We start from the raw sequence: 27,525 nt of genomic DNA, 5'->3' as shown, positions 1-27,525 counted from the left end.
ACAAAACAGAAAAAGTTCATGGAGTATGAATGACTGTAAACCTTCTCGCTCCGTTCATTTGTTAGATGAGTGTCCGTGTCTCTGCTGACACGTGAGCCCACATGTGCCCGTCAGTGTCCCTTCCTCTCGTCTTTGTTCTAACCGTGCAACCTCTCTTCATCACATCTTATTTCCAGCCCGCCGGGTCGTGGACCCCTCTGCAGTTGTTGCCCTCACCCACCCTGTCCACCTCCCCTCTGCCTATTCTTCGCCACTGGGCAATCCCTTCCCACCTATTTAGGACGTTCCCATCCAATGAGCAGAGAGAGCGTGTGGAGTGAGCACCAATGGGGCCAGTTTTTCATCTGTATAAAACTTTTCAAGAAAGTTTGCCAGGTTGCACTTTCTGTCAGTCCAGGGCTCCAGGAGGCGAGGAACAGCCCAGAGAGAGAGAGAGCAGCACAGGGGGGGGGTCTCCAGTTCATAATCCCAATCCCACACTCAAGAAAGTGGTGGGTGAATCAACTTTTTATTTATTTTTTATTATTATTATTCTTTTACCTCAGTTTTCTCCCAGTTGAGTCGGGTTAATGTGAGTGTTTCTGTTTTTCTCCCGAAGCCTCTCCGTTTCTGCCAAGGATGGAGAACGCGCACATCAAAGAGTCGGCCGAAGTTCTGGCCTACTTTGGAGTCACAGAAGAGACGGGCCTGCCGCCTGAGCAGGTGAAGAAGAACCTGGAAAAGTATGGCTTCAACGGTGAGGGAGAGAAAGAAACAGGAGGTTGGGACAAAGGGGCAGTGAATGATGAGATGTTTTTATTTAATCTTTTATTCTTTCACTGGATTTGTCATGGTGGATGAGCATCACACAAGCAGAGGTGGAGGGATGAAAAAACAGAGGAGGAAGACGGAGAAGTGTTTAAAGACTGACAAATACACCAGCTGTGTGTGTGTGCGGGTGTGTGTGGGTGTGTGTGTGTGTGTGTGTGTGTGTGACAAACGCTGGGTGGTTACGTTTATAGAGCAGGCACATTTTGGTGTTATGTTTCTCAGCTCGATTACTGGCTGTAAACTGTTGGGAATGCTATGAAAGGGTGTCAGTCAAGCTTACGCCATTTTCTGATCCATTTCTGCAGTCAGGCATTGAGCTCCGACTCCAAAAAACTCATTCTGAATTCAAAACCAAAATTTGCCACCAAAGAACATTTTAGCTGCATGATTAAAGAAAGTTAATTGTTGAGCTGAGCATCTGTGTAAGCCAAGTAAAATATCCTCTCGTTGCCATTTAATCCCTCTGAATCTATAGAGACAGTAAATGTATGGCTTTCATTCATGTTTTCTGTTCTGTTCTTACCTACAGAGCTGCCAGCAGAGGAGGGTGAGTCCACCTACACGCCTGTTACTCTCTCATCTGGATCGCATGTTCTGTCCATCAAAGTGCATCCCTCACCGCGAAGCGACCCGAGCACACCTGTCCCGCTCACTTCCTGTGATGACAGCTAATGTGGTCATTTGCTTAACACCTATCTCCTGGCTTCTCGCTGCACTTCAGTGTGTCGCAGACGTGGAGCGTCCCCACACAGCTAATAATACGCCATTACCACACATTGTTGCAGGAGATGTCCCCTGCTGGGTGCCTGGATTGCACATTTGCTGCACTTAACATAAACAAGCGCTGATAGACGGTTATGGCTTTTAAACAAGACTATGTAGCTTTACATGGCCTTCTTAAAATGTATTCCCTCATCGGTTTTGCATGTACAAACACCCTCATTTATATAGTTTAAGCACATGAACACAGTCTGTACCAGTGCATATTAAAATCAGTGTGTTTTCTGTTTATCAGGAAAGAGTATCTGGGAGTTGGTGGTGGAGCAGTTTGAGGACCTGTTGGTCAGAATCCTCCTTCTGGCTGCATGCATCTCCTTTGTGAGTTCTTACATGTTTTTTTTTTTGTTTTTTTTTTGCTGACATCCCATGATGCATCTGTATCAGTTTGATAAATTGGACACGGTTTGTTTTCAATTAGGCAGTAGTGTCACTCTTAATATCGTGTTAAACCTCAAGTTTTTATAACGGAGGAGGAGATTTATGATGAAGTTTAAAACAGACCTAAGATCTCCAAATGTTTCATGAAAAATCATTGAGTTTCATCCATTTGTTTGCCTTATTTAGTTTAGTTCCTTTTTTGGCAGTAGCATACACCGTATCCCACAGAACAGCCTTACTCTGTGCCAAGCTAACGTTAGCTTTGGATACGTTTACACCACAGGAAAATGCATGACAGTCTAAATGTCCCAATTCGGATCTTTTCACCCACCCAAAAAAAAATCTGATTTGTGCCACTTCCTTATGTGGAGCTAAATTGGATGTGCATCCAATTGTTTCCAAAGCATTTGCAGTCAGAACGGTCATGTTGCATTTAATCTGACTTTTATGTCATTGATGTGAGACATGTGTCATAATTCTGCACCAGCAGAATCCAGATGTAAATCAGGATGTAAACAATGTCTGAAAATTATAATTATGAACTTATGACAGACGTATGTGTGAGTTACCCAGCTGCAGCAGTCAGTTCAGTTATTTTTTCACTGTGAAAGTTGTAATGGGTGAAAAACCTTAATTTGTTGGATAAACCAAACAGGCAAGCAGTGCAGTGCAAGATGTAGGTGGAATCATGATAGTCTGATTGTTGGGCATGCACTGACTCTAGGGGTTTTTAGGCTCGTTCATTTAATAAGGGTTTTTTTAAATAAATATAGCACAATTTGTAGGATTTGTTTATAATGTGCATGACCTTCTTAAAAATGGAAATATAACTGGATTGGGGTGCAGCTCACTGAAATCAGGTGTTGAGTTCAGTGAGAAACTTACCAATTTCTTAACCACACTTTCAAGACTATATATAGGGTCCGATCAGGACGTCTCTATTTGGCAGCCTTTGGACCAAACAAACAACATGTCCTGAAGGAGCCTTACTAATTTTAGGCTTTCCAAAATTACCTCTGTTTGCTAAGAGAGATGTTGACTTTGAAGGTTTGAAAACATTGTTGCAGTATTTGGTGGAATTTCATGACATGGGTGATGGGCTTTGATCGTCCTTCTTCAACCTTATCTCAATTGTTTGCTGCAACTTTGGCTCAAACCTCCTGATGGAGCTGTGGTGACTGGGGGAGGTTTGTAAATCACCTTCCTTTTCAGCTGTGCCCACAAATTTCTTTTAAGGACTAAAACATTAGCCTTATTGTCCTTAAACAACATTTTAAATATTTGGACTGTATCCTATTGAAGATCTGGTTTCCCCAGCTTTAACTTCGTAAGATGTTGCGTACATCTGCATTATGTTCTTCAGTTATGATGTTATCTATTTCATAAAGTGCGCCAGTCTCTCCTGCAGTAGAATATCCTAACAATGTAATCCTGCACTTCACAGTTGGGAATAAGTTCTCAGTCTTATGTTGTTTCCTCTAAATATGACCACCAATAATCTTTGCAGCCAGACACAAAATTTTACTTTCATCAGAAAACAGGGCATGTTTCCATAAACTAAGGCCCATGTGCATTTGAAAACTATAATCTGGCTTTTTATCTTTTTTTTATTTTTTAGGATAAGCATCTCCATCTCTGAGTAACGTTACAGTCCAAGCAGCTACACTACTAATTTTACTACAGATAGTGAAACATACCAGCTTCAGCCAGGTCCACAATTTTCATCTTGAGTTCTTTGATTTTCCCATGACGTCACTCAAGGAAGCAATGAATCTGAGGTTTTATCTTTAAACAGATCTCTGTCTATTTACAAATGTTTTATTTAGACTTTGAGCAGCTTACAAAACCCTCTAATTGTTCAAAAGAACTACAGTCTTGATATATGAAAACTTTATATGATGAAGAAATAATTGAAAGTTAAGTATCATTGTTCTGGCATTCAGTAAATCCTAAAACAAGAGATTACACAAAACAGTGAATAAAAGGAATGTTTTCTACACGGTATATGTAAATATCTTATTTCCACTGAAAAGACGCATTATTAATCTTAATAGATTACTCAAACAAATCTTTGCGTCTGAGATGGACCGTAACTTATAAAACATGGTGATGAAAACTAATTATAAAATAGCGGTACAGTTCTGAGCATTCAGCTCTCACCTGTTATCTCTGTGGTAAAGACAAACACACACTCAGGCTGCCAAATACAGCATGTACATCACCGAGATATTAAATTACGTTTGGATACACTCTCATTTCCACAAGGAATCCCTCTCTCCCTTTCTGCTGCTGCTCTCTCTGCTATGGTTTTATTAAGGACAGCGCGTTGCACACATTGTCTTAATCCTCAGGCTCTCAACTCCGTCCTCCCTTACAGCTGTCGTTGTGGCCCTAGAAGGCCTGACGGCTGTGTGTGGAACAAAAAAAAAAAAAAAAAAAGCGAGCGAGCGAGCGAGAGAGCAAGATAAAGAGGAAGACAGAAAGTGAGTGACAGTGTGTTCTAGTACATTTGCATGGCACAGGCTTTATTTTAAGAAAGTCTCAAGCCAGGACGAGAAACAGTATCCTTGGACAAAGGTCAAGGATGGTCGGAACGAGGGATGGCTTGCAGCAGCAGGAGAGATGAACAGACAGAGAGGAGGGGGCAGAAGGAGGGGTGGTTGGGGATTGGGTTGCACAATGGCATTGTTTTCTACGATGACAAATGATAGCAATTGATTGAGAGTCATATACAGTTTCTAAAAAAGAGAACACTAAATACTGCAGATACATGCTCATCCTATTCATACACACAGGAATGTTATGTCACTGCAACGTGCTGACAGGCTCTGACGCTCACTCTGGAGATCCATTGTGTGTTTGAAGAGAAGCACTGTGAAGACAGACTGCAGGGAGGGAGCAATAAGGGGCTATTTTCAAATAAGAGAGGTGAGAAAAGATGGGAGAAGGAGGAGGGACAACAAGTGGAAACGAGGCAAATTGAGATGCAGAGTAAAAAACTGAGCGATCCAAAGGTTGGATGGGAAGACTCCATTTTTTTTATCATCAAGGTTCGGCCCATGCTCCGTTGGCCTGCAACTAATCTGTGTCAATGTCAACACGGAGCCTTTCCGAAACAGGCCTGCCTTTGTAAGGTGGGTGTCCCGCTCACAGAGGGACGGCACGTGTTAAGCTATAGATTACAAAATGAGTCACGTGGTACTTATGGCGAGACAGTTCACACATTGGATGACATAAGAGACAACCAAAGGATCATTACTGAGACAAATTACTGCCTCAGTTAACAAAACCACAAGTACCACTTTACAACAATGTTGCTCTATAAACGCTTTAAAAATCTGTCAGTAATGCAGCCTCAAACAGTTTACAAGCCATTTTAAACAGGTATAGTCCATTAGTTAACAGCAAGACATGTCACAGTGGTTTCTTGCCAAATAGTAGGCTTTCTATTAGAGATCAAAAGTGTAGTAACTTTTGACCTGTAATTTTTATAATCATCAGTTTAGATTTACCAAGACTTTCTCTGGAAATTCTTGCATATTTTCCAGATATACAAACTGATGTGTATCCAAATTATTGTGTGAAAGGATTACTATGCTTTAAAAGATTCGGTGACATTAGACCCTCTTTAACACCGATAGTTTGTTTCAACATCAAAAAAAGAAATAAACAACAGAACTCCAAATTGCAGGATTTAGGCTAAATATCAACAGTGTGTAATAATGGTGTAATGAGATCTTTGTTGTATTTCTTATTCAAGTAAGGTTTGACTCCGAAGGCCTCTTATGTATGAATATAAGTATACATAATATATTAGCTATTATTCATAGGCTATATTATTCATTGGGTAACCCAGCAGTACTTGCTTATAAAAGGACTTGCCTTCACTTTCAATCATTTTTTGTGTCTGCCAGAAATGGTGAAAAAAATGGAAAACAAGAAACAAACTATTTAAAAGATCTATGAGAAAACTCCAGCCAGCTAACTGTTACCGCTAGCAACAATAAAGTTAGCATCTGCTTCTGCACTTGTCAGCTGTGCTAAGCTAAAGTCCTACTTCATAGTTTTAAATATATCTGTTGTCTTCATAGTTTTAAATATGTCTGCACACCATCTGCTTATTTGTATTTTAAAGTCTAAAATATTATTTGTAAAAACACAAATGGAGTAGATAACACTATTATTAACATTAGAACCACCTTAGGATTAGAAAAGCATAAAAACAAAGGGCCTGTTCAAAACATAACTTGAACATTCAACACTGGATATAGATCAGCTTAAAATAAAAGACTGCAGAGTATCAGATAAAATATGACAATTTTGTGAAACTTTAAACTTTGAAACAACAGTGTGAATGGCTAATTATTAGCCGCTAACATTAGCAAGTTTAGCATTGACAGCGGGACTGACTATCAGTTTGAAGCCAAAGTGCTACTTCCTGTTTTTATTTAGTAATCTGTAGTTTAAAATCTAAAGTAGAACTTGTGAAAACAAAAAGGGTTGAACTTTCATAGTAGTTATGTTTGTTTGACTTGTGTATTTTTTCTCCATATTTATAGAAATTTCAAAGCGTTAAAAGTCAAAACTCAAGACTTTACTTTTGTGTTTGAAGTAAAAGTGTGAGATTATGCTCCTGTTTGAGTTTTGTGACAAACACAAACTCAACTTGTTAATGGTGGCAATGAATGGACATGAGGTTTTAATTTAATTTGAACCTTTTTCCCCAGAGTGAGGTAAATTTTGCAATGCATCATTGTATTTTTTCTTAAGATTTCTTAAAATTTAAGATTAATCATTCAGGTTGATTATTTTTCACCTAAAATATAAAATACTGTATTTTAATTGTTAATATCTAAGCTGTCCCTGAGATTTGTTGCTTTCAGAATAGCAGACTGCTGCTATCAGAATTTAAGATGATATGGAGTCATTTTTTAAAACTTAATATTCTAACATGCACTAACTCTCTGCATCTGCCTGACACAGGTGCTGGCTTGGTTTGAGGAAGGTGAAGAAACAGTCACCGCCTTTGTCGAGCCCTTTGTCATCCTCCTCATCCTCATTGCCAATGCCATCGTAGGGGTGTGGCAGGTCAGTCGGAGAGCACACACACACACACACACACAGTGAGATAATCACAGTCTGGAGGATGAAGGGCACGTGGCTTCCCCTGCACACTGTGTTTCACACACACCTAAATAGACTCTCAAACTTAGCAACAGTCACGCACAATAAATCACACACATTGTCGACCCGTTCCGGCCTTGTGTCCTTTACGGACATTGCACTCCTCTACCAGAGGATTCAAGGGAAGCCAGAATGAGAGGTGTGACGTCAGCAAGAGGTCAAGAGGTTGAAGGTCAGAACAACAAGGTGATGACCTGCAGCCACAGCTGCTTGGAAGGCCTAAACAGATGTTGTTGCTTTTTTCTTGATAGTCTTCTCAGTTCAAAGTAACAATATAGGCTTGAAGTGGGCATTTGGTTTAATGGGAGTGCATTACAGCCCTTGTCATTTGGAAACTATGCACAAGGGTTCACACATGGAGGATATGGAGAGGGAAGACAGCTGGCATAAGTTGAGCTTTACACTTTGAGGCGATTGGGGGTAGCCTTGGAAGAAAACCACAGACTGAGCTGAACATCAGCCCAGTCTGGTCGCTGTTAAATCAGGCTGATGCAGTTTTCACTGCTCTTCTCTGCAGTACGCTGGACGTCAAATGTTCTTCAGATTTCACTTCAGTTCAGTGTTAAACTTAAATGTATGGCTACAAGGATTTCACGACAACACAAGTTAGCTCGTTATTTGGAAGTGAAATATAAATTTTGCATGCTTCTTAATTATTTTTCAAAAATACATATCTGAAAAGAAGTGTGCAATGCGAAATAAATTCCAGTGCAGCCCACCCTCCAATAGACGCCTGGTCAGTTCATGTAATTTAATCTCAATGTAAATATGTTATTCAATGTCTGTGCATCAACCTGAGTACACCATCCACACAGTGAGATATAGAGGAACAAATTTGACCAGGTTGCACAACTTTTTTAGGTTATTTAAAATGAGAAAACTCACCATCACAGTCTTTCCGCTTCCACACGATAATACACTTATATGTTAAACTCTCAATGAAATGCACATCCCAATAAACTTCATGGAGGATATTCCTCCATTTTTCTATATGACTTGACAAGTGGCTGACAGAGGAAGTCACTGTTGTAATTAATGTGAATTTCTGCTTTAGGAGCGGAATGCGGAGAGCGCCATCGAGGCCCTGAAGGAGTACGAGCCTGAGATGGGAAAAGTTTACAGGGCTGACAGGAAGAGTGTGCAGAGGATCAAGGCCAGGGAGATTGTTCCTGGGGATGTGGTGGAGGTTTCTGGTAAGCCCTACGTTTATTAAAAATGATGCTATATTGTTGTGACTCTCCTAACAGATGTCAACAACAATTTCTAGTGCAGTAGCGACTGTCGTCCAAATGAGCTGCATTTTCTTCGTTTTTTCCGAAAGCTGAGGGGTATTTTTTATTATTTTGAAGTTCAAACAAGGGTATCTGAGACTCACTCTGTTACCAGTAGATGCAATTTTTTCTTCAGAAAAGTTTATAAGAAATGGTCAATCTTATCAAAAGAAAAAAGGCCAGGCGTGCCGTGGTGGTGTAGTGGTTAGTGCGACCCATATTTGGAGGCCTTGAGTAATCGACGCGGGTTCGACTCCCGGACCCGACGACATTTGCCGCATGTCTTCCCCCCTCTCCCTCCCTGTTTCCTGTCAGCCTACTGTCATATAAGGGACACTAGAACCCACAAAAGACCCCCTGGAGGGATAGAAAAAAGGCCAATGAGAGAAAAAGGATGTCATTCTTGTGTAGCTTGTTGTGAAAATTTTGGTTGTTCTTGGGGCAAAAATATTCATATGCATGAAAAAATTGGACATTGTTGTCGGACATTTGTACAAAAAACATAATAAATCACTGTGACCCTTCTTGGACTTGCATGATGAGTTTTTCAGTTCCAGTACAAATCAGGCCATTTGATTTGACCAGTCAGATCAAGGCTCTTTGTTAAGCTGCAAACCTCTTAAACATTGCTGCTTAGCTGGTGGTTCCATCTATAAAGAAACGACACCCTCCTCTTAAGGTAAGCACAAAGAAAAAGGGGCGGAGAAGTTCGACTGTGAAAGCACTTGATATTGACCCAGTCCCCTGTCTCTCCCCGTCCACCTGTTCTTTTCCTGTTATGATCTCCCCAAGGTCTCGCTCTCCCTCTGACTCTCACAGTGGTATCGGTTTTCAACAACAACACTATTCATCCAAAGTGCTAAGACCAGTCAATCACCCCTGCCCCCTTCAACCTGCATGCTGCTGTCAGATTGTTGCAGAGCTTTGCACTTTAAATCTCCACAGCAAATCGGGCAAATTAAAAGGAGCCCAACGTTATCTAACCGGTCTACACGTTTTAATGTAAACCAAGTGTTTGCCTTCCTGTCTTTGTTGATTGTGCGGACAATAGTCGGTGACAAAGTACCAGCAGACATCAGGATCATCTCCATCAAGTCCACCACTCTGCGTGTGGACCAGTCCATTCTCACTGGTATGCCTGTCATCAAAAATAGACAACAACAAAAAAAATACTTCTGATGTCTTCACTGAGCACGCTAACTCATTGTTGTGCTTCAGGAGAGTCTGTGAGCGTGATAAAGCACACCGAGGCTGTTCCAGACCCCCGAGCTGTGAACCAGGACAAGAAGAACATGCTGTTCTCTGTAAGTCTCTTCTTTACCCTCCCTAGAGATGTACACAGTATCCGCCACATTTTACAACCTCAGCTAGAGTTTTAAAAATCATTCAAATCAATACCACCTTTTAGAAAACCCAGCCATCTTTTGCCAGTATGACACCACTGACTGAAGATGATGCTCATACTACACAATCTAACACATTGACCAGGGGGTCTCTGATTTTTCCCATTTTGAAGAATGGGCCCAAGTCATGTGTGTCCCTCAAGGAAACAGGAAGTCACGTTGACAAGTTCAAAGTTCACATTCTGATCAACTTTTAAAAGTAAAGCATAATTTTAAAAAATGGCTTTGTTTAATTTATTTTATAGTTAGTTGAGTGCCAATGATTATGGTATCAACTACTTTATAAAAATAAAAATAGAAAAAAAAATATTTCTTAATATGATATGTTTTACCCTGTTACTTAAATGTACACACGTTTTTTATTGTGGTGTTTTGTTACTGCAATAAAACAGAAACTTTTAAGGCTTTTTAATCATCTTCACCTCATGTTTCAACAAATGTAGTGCAGTTTGTATTTCTTTAAGATCTGATAATGTAGCTTCATATTTTCTTTTTAATTACACCCCCATGTTACACTCCTTACTCTACCTAATAACAATTGAATACAGTGGCAATTGTTTGAAACCATAGTAGTCAAAATTAATATATTTCCAATAGTATGACAGGAAGACTGACTCTTGATCACTCCATGTTCACTTATTGTCAATTTTCACTACTATTCCCTAATTGCTATTTATTGAAGATATGTTCCCAAGTAAAAAAAACACCTACAAACTTCATGAAAATCTATATGACTTGAAATAATCTGACAATTGCTAAGATAATGCAGCTTCTAAACTTTTCTGCAACTCCTGCAGGGCACCAACATCGCTGCCGGGAAAGCCACTGGCATTGCAGTTGCCACTGGTGTCTCCACTGAGATCGGAAAGATTCGTGACCAGATGGCGGCCACCGAGCAGGAGAAGACGCCTCTGCAACAGAAACTGGATGAGTTTGGAGAGCAGCTCTCCAAGGTGGGTAAGACTGGCGAACATGATCTGATGAATCCTGCACTTGTTGCTGGTCTGGCAGCAACAAGTGCCTTTATATTTCAAAATATAAAGCTTTGACTTAAATCTCATGCCGTATCCTTTGCTTGCCTCTTCCTTCAGGTCATCTCCCTCATTTGTGTGGCCGTGTGGATAATCAACATTGGTCATTTCAACGACCCCGTCCATGGGGGATCTTGGATCCGTGGTGCCATCTACTATTTCAAGATTGCTGTGGCTTTGGCTGTAGCTGCCATTCCTGAAGGTAAACCACAGAGATTAGCTTCAGTTTCACTAAGCCAGACGGTTATTTAACAGAGTGCCAAACTGCTGGTTAAATGGTGCCACCATTTTGACTTCTATGAAAGAAAGCTGAGTTTTTTGGTGAGCTACAGAATTTACCTGATCTGCTTTTTTAAATGCCACCTCAAAGTATTAGTTCATAGTTTTAATGTGCAAATGTTCGCCCCCTTGAAATGTATGTTAAAAAACCATGCTATCCCACAAAAAAAAAATCCCCCAAAAAATCAGTGCCTTCAGAAGTCACCCAGTTAGTAAGGAGAGGTCTTCTAAAACTGCAAATAATCCAGAATACACCATCCCTGTAGGAAAACATGGTGGTAGCTCCAGTATGCTGTGGTGATGTTTGTGTTCAGCATGGATATGTCATTTGATGGGAAGGTGAATGGAGTTAAATCCAAGTCCTTCCTGGGAGAAAACTTGTTAAAGACTGGGAAAACGTGAAACTCAGGCAGCAGATATATCACTTTTCAACATAAAAACGACCATAAACATACATCCAGTGCTCGATATTGTTGTTAATGCATTGGATGGCCTAGTCAAAGTCAAGAAGAATTAGAGACAAGACTTCAAAATCATTCACAAATCTAAAAGTTTAGCTACGAAGGTGGTCCTACAACGTATAGAGGAGGTGAATGAAATGTATATTCAAAAACCATGTTCTACTTTCCTACACCTTCACAATTCTTTCAGATGTTAAAATGCCACCACAGTCATTCATGTGGTTTTAAACTGAACAGAGACTTCTTAACGTCAGTTCTTTGTCTTAATGTCCCCTCTGCCAATAGGCCAGCTTTTAGTTCCTGATATATTCTGTGCCCTTATTCCCATCACAGGACTGCCGGCTGTCATCACCACTTGTCTGGCGTTGGGAACGCGTCGTATGGCCAAGAAGAACGCCATCGTCAGAAGCCTTCCCTCTGTGGAGACCCTGGGCTGCACCTCGGTTATCTGCTCCGACAAGACAGGCACGCTCACAACCAACCAGATGTGTGTCACCAAGGTCGGTTCGTGTCCACCAACAGGGAGTTTTATTTTCGTAATTTTTAAATGTGCAGACCGTATTTTAAACCTTCCTTATTGCAGATGTTCATCATTGATAAAGTTGAAGGTGATAGCGTTACCCTTGGACAGTTTGACATTTCAGGCTCAAAGTACACCCCCGAAGGAGAAGTGTAAGTGAAAGACTAAATGAGATTCACAATCTAGAACCACGAATGCATTGGAAAATAATTTGTTCCACTTTTCCCTCTAGGACAAAGAACAATGCACTTGTGAAATGCGGACAGTATGACGGATTGGTCGAGCTGGCAACCATCTGTGCCCTGTGCAATGACTCATCTCTGGACTACAACGAGGTCAGCGGAGCATTCACAACTACGAATTCATTACATCGATGTTTACATGCTGCAAGAAAAAGTGAAAATGCTTTGATTCTGGTTCCTTCCCTCGCTCCACGGTGCAGTCCAAGGGCATTTATGAGAAAGTAGGCGAGGCCACAGAAACAGCCTTGTGCTGTTTGGTGGAGAAGATGAACGTGTTCAACACCGAAGTGCGTGGTCTGTCAAAGGTCGAGAGGGCAAACGCTTGCTGTTCGGTGAGTCTGTAACAGATCTCATTCAGCCTGCACTAAGTTGTAACATTATCAATATTTTCCATTAAGTAAAATTAAATTTAGAGAATGCCTAACAAAGAGGTTCTTCAGAGTAGCATTTTATGCATATTAAAGCCCTAGATTTTTTGTTTTTTTGTTGATATTTTAAATAACGTTTTGCGTTGTTTGCAGTGAGAACCTGCTTTGGTCATCAGTTTCAAACTCTCAACACAGCAGGGATTAGTCAGCAAAAATCCTGCTAAAAGTTAATTAATTTACAATGAAATCCTTCTCAGCACCAAGATGCCAACACACAAAAGCAGCTGCTGAGCTACAGAGGGATCTTTTTCATGGACAGATAGCAGCTTAGCTAATTAAAACTGTCCTGATCTTTAATCTTTTAGAGGTAACCTTCATTTGTATTTCCATTTGTCTGTCCACTTCTAATCAGGTCATCAAGCAGCTGATGAGGAAGGAATTCACCCTGGAGTTCTCCAGAGACAGAAAGTCCATGTCAGTGTACTGCTCACCCGCAAAATCCGCCAAAGCTCCTGTGGGGAACAAGATGTTTGTCAAAGTGAGTGATAGGACCGCTTTGAAACTGTGACACCTAAAACAAGAATTTGGATCTATCGAAATCAAAATATCTCAGTTTAAGTTTGGCGGGAGAAGATCTGTTTTATGCTACACCTGTACTGAAAGACACTTGGATTGAGAACCATGCATTTTAAAGACATGGAAATATATGGAGATTGCTTGCACAAGATTTTTAAGCTTATTGGTGTAACTTAAACCTAAAGACTGTGTCTCTATGTCATCATCAGGGTGCGCCAGAAGGTGTGATCGATCGTTGTGCTTATGTTCGCGTGGGCACCAACCGCATACCACTGACTGGTCCAGTCAAAGACCATATCATGTCAGTCATCAAGGAGTGGGGAACTGGACGCGATACGCTTCGCTGTTTGGCACTTGCTACTCGCGACACACCTCTGAGAAAGGAAGAGATGAACCTGGAGGACTCCACGCAGTTTGCAGACTACGAGGTGGATCGTCTTAACAAAAAGGAACTACAAAAATATATCCGTCATGGCAGAATGCAGTGGATCATGTTTTTTCCCCCCTTCCTTTCTCTAGACTGACTTGACCTTTGTTGGCTGTGTTGGCATGCTTGACCCTCCTCGCAAAGAGGTCATGAGCTCCATTGAGCTGTGCAGGGCTGCTGGCATCCGTGTCATCATGATCACTGGTCAGTCTGAGCAACAGACCAATCTATTTGAGAAAAGACTTGAGCAAAGATTGGTAAGAGATGACGAAACTCTCATTACTGCTCTTCTCTTTCAGGTGACAATAAGGGTACGGCCGTGGCAATCTGCAGACGCATTGGCATCTTCTCTGAGGAAGAGGATGTCACTGGTAAGGCCTTCACAGGCCGTGAGTTTGATGACCTCAGTCCATACGATCAGAAGAAAGCAGTCCGAAAGGCTTGTTGCTTTGCCAGAGTGGAACCATCCCACAAGTCCAAGATTGTTGAGTTCCTGCAGGGCTTTGATGAGATTACAGCCATGGTGAGGAGAAATATGCTTCCCTTCTGATGAAGCAGATGTGATTTCATCAAGTAAATCTGGCGAAACTAATTCTTCCCCCTTCCTTCTCTTCACCAAGACCGGTGACGGAGTGAACGATGCTCCCGCCTTGAAGAAGGCGGAGATTGGCATCGCCATGGGCTCTGGCACTGCCGTTGCCAAGTCCGCCTCTGAGATGGTCCTGGCTGACGACAACTTCTCTTCTATTGTGTCTGCTGTTGAGGAGGGCAGAGCCATTTACAACAACATGAAGCAGTTTATCCGCTACCTCATCTCCTCCAATGTTGGCGAGGTCGTCTGGTGAGCATGTAGTTTTTTTTTTAATTTTATTCTGAATAACATTAACTGATGAGGAATCAAATGTGACACTCATTTGGAGCTCAATATGCAAAAATGCAACATTCTCAACTTACGTAAAACAGATGACTTGTGAAAGTCTCTGTTTTATAATATTGAGAAAATAACTAAGACAGCCGTTTAATTCTCCTTTTCTCAGTATCTTCCTGACTGCTGCCTTGGGTCTGCCAGAGGCGTTGATCCCTGTCCAGCTTCTTTGGGTCAACCTGGTGACTGATGGTCTACCAGCCACTGCTCTGGGCTTCAATCCCCCTGATTTGGACATCATGGGCAAAGCCCCCCGCTCTCCCAAAGAGCCTCTTATCTCAGGCTGGCTCTTCTTCAGATATCTGGCCATTGGAGGTAGATTGTTGAACAAAGATTGGCTTACAGCCACTAAAATCAATTAATTTGCTCAGTTAAACTAGTAAATGGATCCTATCCAGACTCTCTTTCATTTAAAAAATGGTTTATATTATATTATAATGGCTTTATTTACTAATCTCAGTTTTGATGCCTGTTCTTCCAGGTTATGTTGGTGCAGCAACAGTGGCCGCAGCAGCTTGGTGGTTCCTATACTGTGATGAAGGTCCAATGGTCACCTTCTACCAACTGGTAAGTAATAAAAAATCATTATACTAAAGGAGTTCTTAAAGTGCAAGCAGAGAACTTCACTGTGAGAACATTCGAACTTTGAAAGACTAATACTTATCTTAATCTTCCCTACAGTCGCACTTCATGCAGTGCAGTGAGGAAAACGAGGACTTCGAAGGCATCCACTGTGAAGTGTTCGAGGCTGCGCCGCCAATGACGATGGCTTTGTCTGTGCTGGTCACCATCGAGATGTGCAACGCTCTGAACAGGTGGGTCCCTTTGGCGCACAATGACTTCTACAAGCTCAGCAAAAAAAAACATGCAAATCAGGTTGCACAAACTAGCAACAGCTTGCTATCAACAAATCAAACAGGAACATGTTCTTTAGAAATTAACACAAAATGTAGCTTTCAATGATTACTGCTGTTTTCAGAGTTATTCAAGCCCTTCATGACAAACATCATCTGATCAACTGCAAATGTGATTTAAAGCCAGGCACTATTTCTAATTAGCCTTAGCCCCTAATCTCTTCAGTATTTAGTCTAGTGCCATACTGTGGACTTTAAAATCTAAGTTTCTGCTGCCATCAACTCTTGCTGCTGGTCTTTTGCAGTCAGTCAAGAGCTTTCACCACCTACCAGACATGACTTCACCAGTCAATGGAAGATTTCCATCAGCAGTCTGTTTTATAAGTGTTTCATCTCAAGCACACCTGATGCAAATCAAGCACCTAAATAGTTGCAACAGCTGGGCTACTGTCGACTTGTAAATATATACTCTCACAAAGAATTACAGAAAGGGAGGGGAATTATTTTGAGTTTGCTGTTGTCATTGGATTTTAGCTTTTTTTTCCATTTCAGCTGTTTTTGTGTAAATGGTTAAGTCATTTTTTTTCTCTTTGACAATAAACTCAATTTGCAGCAGTGGTCGCACAATTGAATTGCGACTTTATCAATAATTTAGAGTATTTGGATAAAGCTGTCGTTTTCTGTCTACTTCAAATCCGTTTTCGATGTAGACAAAAAAGTATTTTATCACTTGGGATTGAATGTCTAAGCTGATTAAAGATTTAACCTTAAAGTTTTCTTGATTTCTCTCTGGAGTTTTAAAGGAAGAGCTCACAATTCAATTTTGATAGTAATTTCGGCATTTTTGAAGAATTTTTAAAATCATGTACATTTATTTTTTGACAACATTGTTCATTTGTGTTGGTCTAATGCATTGAGGTTTGTTCATTTGCCTCTTCCTAAAACCATCCAGCTTGTCGGAGAACCAGTCTCTGGTGAGGATGCCTCCCTGGAGCAACCTCTGGCTGATGGGCGCCATGAGCCTCTCCATGTCCCTCCACTTCATGATCATCTACGTCGACCCCCTGCCTGTAAGTCGAGTCCTCAGCTATAGGAGCCCTCAGGAATAGCCTTCCTAACACTAGGAAGGATATTCTTTTTTGTGCTCTGCCGCAGCAAACTGAGAAATAGAGAAACTTCACCATCCGTCGTCGTTTCGGTGTAGAATTTGTGGGTCGACCGCTGAAGTTTTTGTTCACGCTGCTGATCCACAGATGATCTTCAAGCTCACTCATCTGAATGTGGAGCAGTGGCTGATGGTGCTGAAGCTTTCCTTCCCGGTCATCCTTCTTGACGAGCTCTTGAAGTTTGTGGCTCGAACGTATCTGGAAGGTGAGCTTGTTCAGCCACTGTTGTTATAGTTTTATTTTATTCAATGTCTTATCAGGGTGCAGCGTTACCTGTTAACATCTCCCCTTTATTTATTCCAGTTTTAATGTCCAGCCACCTTCTTTCCTCTAATCTGTTTTCTCTGATGAATCTAATTTTCCTCTTCCCTTCCTGGACGCTCCACTTCCTCATTTCTTTTTCTGACAATGCAGTCTAAACCCCGTCTCCCCTCCTCCATCCCCCTGTAACAAAAAAAGGTATTCTCCTCCTGACTCAAAGCTGAGCGTTTTCTTTGCACTGTGCAACGACCTGTCTGTATCCTGAGTGTCGATTGGATCTCTTGTAAAGGTTTTAAAAGTCTACTAATCTTTCTAGATATCTGGTGTGTAGAGAACAACACTAGTAACAAACGCCAAACACTTTCTTCTTAATAAAAAATACCACTGACATGCACATGAAGCAGGTCGTGCATTTTTGAGCTATTTTACAGTAACTAAAACTAATCCTGCTGGTTGTTGCTGCTTCAAGGTGAGTTTTGTCAGAACATTTCTGGAGTATGCTGATTCTTTCATTTCCCAAAGCTTTGTTTGCTGTGTTTTAATTTTTGCAAGCACTAACGCTGAATCTTTACTTTTATATGGACTTTGCACTTTTGCAAATCAGAGTTTAGGCTCCTGATATTAAGGCAAGAGGTTTCTTTTTCAAAAGGCAGACTCACTTGAAGAGTGTGATAATGTGCCAAAATCTGGGAACACGAACTTCTTTCTTTAAGAGGCATTTTGGTAACGTATAAAAGAGCTACTTGAATGAGATTCAGAGAAGCAGGAAGATGATTATCAAGATTTGATCAACAGTAAGAGATTTTCAGGGATTGTGCTTTAAATATGTGGAAAATCTCCAGGGAGGAAGGGATGGGTGAATGGATGGACGAACAAATGGATAGAGAAATGGAAAGCTGGATTGAAGTGATGACATGTTCGGCTCTTAGTTTATTATCATCTGTGGCCTCATATTTCAGGTTGACTTTGCAAATATAAACGTTTTGAGTGCTAATAAATCCTTCCACATTCATTGTTTTTATGAGAGGCTTTATAGTTGCCTAATTTTATGTATTTGTTCTGTTCGGAAAGCAGACATTTGAATTTTTTAGGTAGTATTTTAACCAAACTTTAAATTTTTATTCAACACAAACACATCTACCAAACAGAACCACAATAGAGACAGAAGCAAACTCAGTAACCAAATGACCGCAGGTTAAATTTTTGATAGTATTCTCTCGGAAGAAGATAGGCCTCCATGCTGAATATAAAAAGATGCATGGATTATGGACAAATGTTTATCTAGCTTTTAGATCATGTAAATACAAATATATATCCATTCTTTATTTTCTTCTCCACATTTATCAAGACCTGGAAAATAAAATTGACTTCCAAACGTCCCCAAACTGCACAGAAGCCCCTGGGTGTTTGTTGGACCATTTCTTGGCTCTAAGGAAACACTTAGCAACAAACTGTGTGTATCCGTACAAAGACACACACCTCCTCACATCAGCAACACATTGTCTATTTGGTGCAGTGCATCTCGTTTATGGAGCAAAGCTAATTACTAGTCTCATATTGAGTCCCATTTTTCTAAAGTTAGGGCAGTATTCAGTCAAACCCCATAAGGAAAGCCTTTGCACTTTTAATAAATAGATTTTCTTTGCTTTGGTCGTACAGGAAAAGTTTAAAAGAAAGCGTGGAAGAGTGAGAATCTGAAGCAGAGGGAGTGCGGCAACACAGAGGGCGGAGAGATAAAAACAGCACAATGCTGCAAATGAATGAAAACTCGCCGAGTCACTTGATCTAAACATCAAGTGGTGTGAAATCAACAGGAGACACAAAAGGCATCTGACAATACACCAAAAAGCTGCAAAAGTATTGTGTTTTTTTCTTTCTGTGTATGTTCCAAAAATAATATATAGTTACGGTGTTTTAAAGCTATTCTGTTTATTTTATTCTTAAAGAATAAAGATGTGTACTGAGGATAATGGGATTTGTAACTCTTAATCTGTCTGCATGTACAGTCAAACTGCAAAAAGCTCTGAGCCGCAGAACTTTATTATACCTGTTTGATTGTGACCTTAATGCTTGAGAGACATAATGTGACAACTTGTTTTTCATCTTCAGTGTGTAATAAAACAAACAAAAAAACATGCTACACATTTATATGCCTCTACTAATACAACGCTTTCATTTTCTAATCTCAGTTGTATATTGAAATTTAAAAGGTATGGGTTCTACGTCTACTCGCCCAATAAATGACAACAAATAGATGATTAATTACATATAAAAACAAAATACATTAAAAATCCTCTATTTTGCATTGCTTTATCCATCCTTATTGCACTGAGCTGCATAGAGGACCTTCTTCACTGAGAAATATTGCTTAAATATGCAGAATCACTGCAGAGTCAAGTGTTGCGCAGATGAGTGTCAGTTTCATGAACAAATTACGTTCAGGTTAGCATTAGTGCTGTACAGGAATGAAGGAATGTGTTACCAGAAGTAAATATAAAAATGGTTCTCGATCAACCGTTTCTTTAAGCTTAGTGGAAGCAGACAATACCGTCTGTGAGAGGTTCCAGTGTCTTAATGCGAAAAAGGAAATCAGTGTTGCATTATCAGGCCTGTCAGTTCGGCGCGTGGACTGTCTCGGTCCGGGAGATACGTTTACTTTGGTTTCCTAATCTTTTTCTCCGCTAACGCTCACGAGGCGTCAGCCGGCTGAGACTCCGCTTCACGGACGCTCTCCCCCAGAATCTCCTTGACCTGTTCCAGACTCTCCGCCTGCCGGATCAACTCCAGCTTCACCTGGAGAGCGGAGAGAGACAGAGATGGAGGATGAGGTATCAGGATGAGGTATCAGGATGAGGTATCAACCGTACCAGGGCGGTTCCGATAGCTTACGCCTCATCGCTGGGCGTCGTTTCGTAACGCACCTGAAGCGACTGGGAGAGCTCGACGAAGTCTCTCTGCACGGTCTGGCTGGTGTCCACCTGAGAGCGAAGACTGATCACTTGGCTTCGAAGCTCCAGACACTGTTGGTGAAGAACGGCCTGAGAGCCAAAAAAAAATAGAGAAACAGAACTTTACAAAAAAACTCAACTTTCCAGGCGGACAACGACCCTAAACATACAGCCTGAGCTGTACTAATGGAAGATTTTACATCAGGTGTCTCAAACTCCAGAGCTGGGATCCCGATTCCAATAACTAGGCCATTAGCTGGGCTCTCTAAAACTTGATTTCCTGCTGAGAAGGTAATTCAGACACTTAGATTAAGTGAGTCACCTAAAAGTTGCAGGACCTCTGCCCTCAGGAACAATGTTTGAGACCCCACAAATCAAAGCACATGCATCCATCAGAATGGCCTATTTAAAGTCCCTACAGCCTAACATCGTCAGCTCCTGTAGATTTCACTCTTCTGACTAAATAGATTAGATTAAATAAACTTTATTGTCACTTAGGAGCAATTGCAGATAAATACATTGAAAAAAATTACAAATATAGTACACCACAACATCCAGCACACAGTACTATCTCAAATAGCTGAAACTGCATCAAAATAAGAGTTTGTGATCAAGTTTTATTTACTTTATCATGAGTGAGGGTTTTGTTCGAGCTCTGCAAATGAGTGAGCGCCACCCGCAGGGCGTCCAGTTCACTGCGGCAGGAAAGCAGCTCAGCCTGCTGCTGGTCCTTCTGAGCCTGGATCTTCTCCGTCTCCGTCCTCAGAGTGGACAGCTGCACTGCGGAGGCAATCACAAGCGCAGCTCCGTAACTTTACAACTATGAGACTTATTACTGCACAGATAGTTAACCAAAAGCGTTTAAAATGAAACATTATCCTACAGGGAAGGTTCATTTGTGACCAGGGTGATAATAAAGCATGATGTTCACTCACCCTCTAAAACATCTGATGACAGTCGTTGTAAACAGCAGCGGCCACGAGGCATGAAGGGAATGGAAGAAATTATTTCAGCATTGTGAAAGTTAGCAGGATAATCACAGATTAAGAAAAAAAAAACTGTCCACAGACCGTTCTCCTCAGTCCGACTGTCCAGCTGCTCCCTCAGATTGACAATCTCAATGCGAAGCCGCTCCTCACAGTGCGCCCCCTACACGGTATACGGTAAACAATGAATTCACACAAGGTGTTGCATAGAAATACAAATAAAATGCTAGCCTTAACGGGGGTGTCCGTCTAATCTTCCAGTTCTTAATAAGCTTCCCTAATGCTGTGAATGCATTTTGTTGCACTGCATTTTACCTAAAAGTTTCAAAGGAGGGTGAATAAAAACGGTAAATCCATTTTACAGATTTTTGAAAGCCACGTATTGTTTTCCTTCTACTTTCCACTGATACTCCACATGTTAACCAATTACCGTATTTTTCTGACTATGAGTAGCTACTTTTTTCCCACGCTTTGAGCCATGCAGCTTATAGCCCGGTGCGGCTTTTCTGTGGATTTTTCTTCAACCGCCAGGGGGCTCTTTAGCAGGAAGTGAATCATTGGAAATCAAAATTAGAAATCAAAGAAGAAAGCGTTAATTTTCATTTAGAACAAGCACATGGTAGCAGCAGGCACGACGTAGAAATGTTTTCAAACTCATATGATGCAGCTTTTAAGTTGAGGGCTATCGATCTGGCAGTACAGGAGGGAAATAGAGCCGCTGTACGTAAACTCGGCGTGAACGAAACCATGGTTCGGCGTTGGAGACGGAGGACTGCGTCTTTAATAAATCCAGGAGATTTATTGCAGCCCTCTTCTGCGTCCTTATGGAAAACCGAGAGCGGCAGAGATACCAGCGGCTTGTAGCCCGGTGCGGCTTATATATGTACGGTTCCAGTTTTTTTCAAAGAATTTGTAGGTGCAGCTTATAGTATGGTGTGCTCTATAGTCCGGAAAATACGGTAAGTAAGAACACCAATTTAATATACCGATTTAATATGTACAAATAATGTAATAAAATATGAAAAGGTTCTAAGGGTATTAACAGTTTTACAGTACAGCAGTCAGCTGCTATAGAGCTGTTGAAGCTCTTCTTGGAAGTCAAAGTTTAAATAATGTCACCCAAACTGTAAAATGAAAAATGTCATCAAAATGTAATCTAAATGTAGAAATCTGATTTATAGATTCAATTTGATTAAAACAAATCTTTGGATGGATGACATCACCATGTTAGGTTTTTAATTAACGGCAATCTTCTTTTAAAGCAGAAAAAACATTTTTCTGTTCCTAAGATTCTCTAAGGTAAAGCTTTAGTGTTTCACAGCTTTAATTTTATATACTGAAACATCCACAAGTGTTGTTATAAAATATGTTTGAATTGATTTTTTAAATAAAGACAATTGGACAGCTCTTCTGAGTGAGGTGTTCTGTAAATGTGCTTAAAAATGGTGGATTTACATGCTGTGCGCTCGAGAGGGACGACATGGGATCTAGTAAGCTCTCGTCAACCTCTTCTCCCCTCAGCCTGGACAATTCACAGCACATTTTCCGCTGAGACAGGGACAGCTCTGCCTGCACGGGAAAAAAAGAGTGAGGTTGGTTTCGGACATTTAGAAGCGCATTTTATTTTAATTCTGCATTCCCCCGAAAAAAAAATAAAAATTAAGAAAGAAAAGATGCCTTTATGTCCAAGGAGAAAATAATGCTCATGAGTGAGGCTTCCAATTCTAACTAAAGGGCTATTTCACAGATTTTTCATTGACCTAATTGCATTTGATCACCTCTATGACAATTTAAATTGCTTAAAACCCAAAATGTCAAGACCCAAGTTCAAAAAAACCCAATTTGAGGTTTATGAAACCCTTATTTTATTTGCAAAAAATGCTTTTTTAATAGTTTATTTTAAAATATGTCATGCTAAACATATTATTGATATAGTTCCTGATGCATGCTTCCGATATGTCACATAATATGAAAGTTACACACATGCAGAATCTGATTTGTAAGGCGAACAGGTGTGTTTAGGCTCTGTCTGGTCCAGTAAGTGGAGGAGGATGCAGACAGATATTATTATATGATGATAATAAATACATAAATATATAATAATCAACAGTAATTTTGCAACACTTTCATTAGACAAATTTTTCAGATCAGTGTTTTTATACTCACCAGCCGGCTCTGCACAGCATTCTGTGATTGGCTGAAAGATTTCTGTAAATCTTGTAGAAGCGTCTCTGAGGCCTGGACCTGAGACTGGAGCAGTGAGACCTGAACACCAACAAACAACTTTTATTCAAATCTGCACATTTCTGGTAGATGAAGCTGATTAACTCTGGAGACGCACTAATCAGGACACATCCAATTGTCACTGTTTTCTTTGCTAAATTCAACAACTTGTTAAAGAAAAGCACAAATGTGCTGTGCTGTTCTTAATTGGAGCCACACTTTAAAATCACACAAAAAATTAAGCAATTTTTACTTTATTACATATCATCTCTTGCTTACACATAAATCAGAATGCAAAAATAATACCCTTTAACAAAAAATATGATCACACATCAAATCATTGACTCATACATCAACCAATCAGAGCAGTGTGTCCCACCTGTTTGTGGGTTTGGTGGGTGTGTGTATCCAGCTCTCTCTCCAGCTCCTCCTTCTCCGCCTGCAGCCGGCTCACTTCCCCTCGCAGCTCTGACAGCTGCCAAGCACAGCACAGGTTTACTAAACCCCCTGACCTGCCACCGCCTGAAAGCCGAATGCTGCCGTCTCCGGACCTGCGCATTCATGGTGTCCCAGTCGATGTGCGTTACGAGGCGGTGTCCGGCTGGCGGCAGGTAGATGGCTTCGGGAACCAGCGTTCCTGTGGAAACCAGCGAATCTGTGTCGTCCTGAGCGAGGAGCTTTCTGGGCAGAGACGGCGTGTCCAAGGAGAACGAGGACAGCGATGCCGAGTCGCAGTTCTGCAATGAGAAATAACCCTCAGCCGAGAGTGCCGAGCTTTCTCCTTCTGCCGCTGCCTCCGACTCTGCTGGTTGACTTCTCGTTTGGTCCGCAAGCGAAGCTGCTTCATCCTCTTTCGAGCTATTAACAGCCGATGTTGGAGAGTCATTAGTGGAGAAGTCGGCGTCGCCCCGGCCCTTCCTGCTGCTGGTCTAATAGACAGAAAACAATCGATGAGATCCGGACTAAAGCACTTAAAATATTAAAAGAGAGGCAAACTGACTGCGTTGTGTCCACTGGTTCTCCTCCAGTCCACAGGCTGGGACTGCAGCACTGCTATCCTGGCTTCATACTGAGCTGCAGTCTCTGAAAACAAGTGTTCGGGATTAATTAGCCCTAATGCCCTAATGAACATTTAGTTTCTGCTGCTGTGAACTTTTAGAGCAGTATAACAACATAGTGCTAACACACAGTTCCTGACCTCTGAGCGCCTCCTGCAGAGACTGTATCTCTTCATCACATTGTTTCTGCAGCTCGGCCAGTTCCTCCTGTTTGCTCAGCTCACAGATGGTTGCCACGCCCTGCCAGTGCTCGGCCTGGGCCCGGTACTCGGCTAGCTGGGCCTGCAGGCTCGCCACTGAAAACCACACACAGCGTTATCATTTATTACACTTCCCACAGGAAATCTGATAAGCAGCAATATCCATATGTTGACACTCCTGGAAGAAATCGAGAAACATATGAATCCGTTACTTTGGTCGCATCATTTCACATAGAAAATGTTACTCTATTATTTTAATGTGTTTGTTCTCTGTCATTTCGACGGCTTATTGTTCGCACTCCTGACCACTTGGAGGAGATGGGCAGACATTTTCAACTTTACGCACAGAGTAAATGGCGGAGGTAACTAAATCTGTTTAAAAGAAAATACTGACAGCTGACAGTGTGCAGATGAACCACTGGTGCGTGATGAGGAATTGCTTGTGGGATCAGGAAACCCCCGTTCAGAGAATTGACTTCTAATCACTTCAATAGGACAAATGTTCCCCAATTTCAAAACTTTGAAGTGACGATTATAATTCCAGTCTGACAGCAGAGAGCAGATTTATCTGCTTGATGATCCTAATAATAATGTTTGCTTTATTTTTGAGCAAATAAAAACAACATTTCACAGTAAAATATTTCCTGTGTTTTTATTTTTTTATTTATACTCGGATCCAATTTCACAATTTTGAAAAAAAAGACAAACTCTTATTAGTCTGAAAGCAGACAAAAAAAAACATTTTCAAATGCTAACATTATGTTTTAAATGCTGAATAGTTTAATTTATACTAAGATCTAAATATAAAGTTAATACAAACCAGGATGCTATAAAATGATAATGTGCTACAAACCCCAAATTTCAGCAATCACACATGATTGAAGAGAAAACTTTACACCTAGCTCATTAAAACCAATATTTTCTTTAGTGGAAATAAAGTCTCAGCAGAACTGAGACAAATCTCATGCTGGCAAACTTTTTCAATGTGTTTTGATTTTCTCTTTAATTTACACCTGCTTAATAAATTCAAAATCTTTTGATTTAATTATACACAAACTGGTATTTCAATAAGAAATTAAGAAGTCAAACTTATTTTGAGCTCTTACAAATCTATATATTGAAGCTAATTTGATGACAAGTGCGCCACTATCATTGCAGCATGCATATTTCTTTCTAAATTAAGGTAGTTTATGTCAAAGCTCGATTATGTAAGATTTATTAAATAAACATCACAGATAAAATTTCTTTTAGAGTAAAATTTTACTGCACTTAGTGAAATGTCTCCATAATTTGACCTGCAGATGAAGCTTTGTGTCTTTTGGAAAGCCTAAAACAGGATTAGAAATCTAAACAATAGAAGACAAAAAGTGCAAGCAGGTTTAACTTCAATATTTACCCAGCTATTTTCTATAAACATTACAACTCACTCAGGATATGAAGACAGTAGACCAAATACTGACTGCAGCCACAGTTCACTCCTTGTTATACTGTTGAATGGGCCTCAAATCCTCTCAAAGCTGCACTTATCCCTCTTGCTTGTGCTACTTTTATCACACTTTTTCCTTCCACAAAATTTTCTATCACAATGCTTGATTACAGTATTCTGCCAACAACCCGTTTCTTTAGCAATGGCCTTTTGTGCCTTCCACTCCATGTGAAAGACTGCTTGGTGAACAGCTGTCAACGAAACTCTCTCCTTGATACCATAACTATTTTCTAAAAAAAACAAAACAAATGTCAACGTTTAATTAGTTATAACCCAAAATGATAAAACTTAGAATAACACTTGAAATACTTGAGATGTTCTTGTATAGGCAATATCTTTCTGAACTGAACAACAGAAATTATATTGGATAATATTCTCATTCCTGAGATGCACCTGTACATGTCACATCAAACATGACAACACATTTTAATTCTATTTTTCATTTACACTTAGAAACAAGTACTTTTATCTATTTGTGACAACAGATCTCAGGTGAAAAGCTTCGCAAAAAGTAGAAATTATATAATCACTGTTTATCTTTTAACAAAACTACTAAAATACAAACTGCAAAAGACTTTTGTATTAAGAATTATTAAGACACCTAAACAGCATTTGAGGAATTTTTACTTCATGACATGCAACAGGTAATCTTGACTTGACTTTCAAAATAGCACAGCTTGTAAAAGAAGATGTGAAAATAACCAAACTTTACACAGAAAGGTTTTACATTTCTAAAACTTCATTTAATGCATTAGTGACCATTCAAAAACATGCAATTATAGGCAGTTTCGCTTCCACTTCTCATCATTTACTTTCGGAATCGCTTCTCTTTTTTTGTCAAGTGTGGGTAACTGGTTTAAAAACTAATATTTAATGTTACTTTGCATCATTACTAACCATTACAGTTAGTAACAAAGCACGTATTTTATAAAATTGTCTTCTAAAGTATCAATTTTGTTAGCTGGATGTGTTAGCTGCTGCCTAGCCGCCGCAGTTAATTTCAATGGTCAATCATGCTAACAGGCCGTTTATCTGTTAACGTAAGCAAGCTAAAGCTTTAACCCGACACTAGTAACAAGATAACATTAAAAAAAATTTAAATTCAAGCTTCAAATCCAATTGCACCGTCTCGCAGCTGTTTGTAGAGCAGATTAGAGTTAAACCTGTTGCTTTTAGTACCTGTGTCTTTCTTCTCCGAGCTCATCTTCCCATCAGACAGCTCAATAACAGGCGGGACATGGGCGAGAAAAATGTTTTAAAAATGAAAAAAAACAAAGAAAAACACGAGTATTAACAGTTCATAAAGTCCGCTTCAGTCATTTTGTAGGAGGGCGAGGGTTTGGTGTTGAAAGCATTAGTTCAGGAAACAACTTTCCCCGGTGTGAGCCTGCGGAAAACACGTCAACGTCCTTCCTGTTCACAAAGTCCTGACCCTGGATGCCATTAAAGCAAACACTCAGAAACAAGCCAGGAAAAGTGTTTATTTCACTCTGAGATATTAAATATGTAAGAAGTTTATTGTGGGAGTTACTTTAAAATACTATAAATTTTACTTGGAGAAAATTTTTGTAAATGTATGTTTTTAGCAGTTTCTTTAGAGTAAGCAGACAAAATATACACTACAGAGTTGCTAAACATTTTTCAAATTAAAAGCATACATTTTAAGACACACCCAATCCCCCTTTTGA

At 40.3% G+C, this 27,525-nt stretch overlaps 2 protein-coding genes across 3 annotated transcripts; one reads left to right on the top strand and one right to left on the bottom strand.

The window, feature by feature from the left end:
* Positions 1 to 356: 356 nt before the first annotated feature.
* atp2a1 (ATPase sarcoplasmic/endoplasmic reticulum Ca2+ transporting 1) lies at positions 357 to 19,068 on the top strand. 2 transcript variants are annotated; one of them, XM_028042393.1, is made up of 26 exons: positions 357 to 491; positions 599 to 736; positions 1,340 to 1,357; positions 1,826 to 1,908; positions 6,952 to 7,056; positions 8,207 to 8,345; positions 9,475 to 9,555; positions 9,642 to 9,727; positions 10,624 to 10,779; positions 10,918 to 11,059; positions 11,931 to 12,097; positions 12,181 to 12,269; positions 12,350 to 12,452; positions 12,560 to 12,691; positions 13,140 to 13,265; positions 13,513 to 13,731; positions 13,823 to 13,934; positions 14,030 to 14,253; positions 14,351 to 14,571; positions 14,768 to 14,970; positions 15,137 to 15,222; positions 15,337 to 15,470; positions 16,462 to 16,579; positions 16,763 to 16,880; positions 17,090 to 17,134; positions 18,596 to 19,068. In XM_028042393.1, the coding sequence occupies exons 2-25, from the start codon at positions 619 to 621 to the stop codon at positions 17,092 to 17,094; spliced, it is 2,985 nt and encodes a 994-aa protein (XP_027898194.1). In that variant the 5' UTR covers positions 357 to 491; positions 599 to 618; the 3' UTR covers positions 17,095 to 17,134; positions 18,596 to 19,068. The 2 variants fall into 2 exon arrangements, with proteins under 2 accessions (XP_027898194.1, XP_027898193.1); XM_028042392.1 differs by lacking the exon at positions 17,090 to 17,134.
* Positions 18,959 to 27,271, bottom strand: rabep2 (rabaptin, RAB GTPase binding effector protein 2). The gene is made up of 12 exons (XM_028042395.1): positions 27,017 to 27,271; positions 24,292 to 24,447; positions 24,094 to 24,176; positions 23,645 to 24,022; positions 23,473 to 23,568; positions 23,037 to 23,135; positions 22,326 to 22,439; positions 20,955 to 21,033; positions 20,820 to 20,831; positions 20,510 to 20,664; positions 19,858 to 19,974; positions 18,959 to 19,729 (listed from the first exon to the last, which is right to left on the bottom strand). Exons 1-12 carry the CDS (start codon positions 27,039 to 27,041, stop codon positions 19,625 to 19,627), a joined length of 1,419 nt encoding a protein of 472 aa, XP_027898196.1. The 5' UTR covers positions 27,042 to 27,271; the 3' UTR covers positions 18,959 to 19,624.
* Between the last annotated feature and the right edge of the window lie 254 nt (positions 27,272 to 27,525).

The sequence above is a fragment of the Xiphophorus couchianus genome, chromosome 16, assembly GCF_001444195.1.
Source record: "Xiphophorus couchianus chromosome 16, X_couchianus-1.0, whole genome shotgun sequence".
In the NCBI taxonomy this organism is placed as follows: Eukaryota; Metazoa; Chordata; class Actinopteri; order Cyprinodontiformes; family Poeciliidae; genus Xiphophorus; species Xiphophorus couchianus.
The sequence above is the reverse complement of the archived record's forward strand: the minus strand, read 5'-3'. Positions and strand labels throughout refer to the sequence as shown.

Bases quoted from the DNA above. Each gene is read 5' to 3' on its own strand.
- atp2a1 (XM_028042392.1), top strand. From the start codon at position 619: ATGGAGAACGCGCACATCAAAGAGTCGGCCGAAGTTCTGGCCTACTTT. The intron at 1,909-6,951 runs GTGAGTTCTTAC...TGCCTGACACAG, and splicing joins TGGCTGCATGCATCTCCTTT to GTGCTGGCTTGGTTTGAGGA. The intron at 14,971-15,136 runs GTAGATTGTTGA...CTGTTCTTCCAG, and splicing joins CAGATATCTGGCCATTGGAG to GTTATGTTGGTGCAGCAACA.
- rabep2 (XM_028042395.1), bottom strand. From the start codon at position 27,041: ATGAGCTCGGAGAAGAAAGACACAG. The intron at 24,023-24,093 runs GTCAGTTTGCCT...TCTGTCTATTAG, and splicing joins GAACCAGTGGACACAACGCA to ACCAGCAGCAGGAAGGGCCG. The intron at 19,730-19,857 runs GTGCGTTACGAA...TCCGCTCTCCAG, and splicing joins AGCTCTCCCAGTCGCTTCAG to GTGAAGCTGGAGTTGATCCG.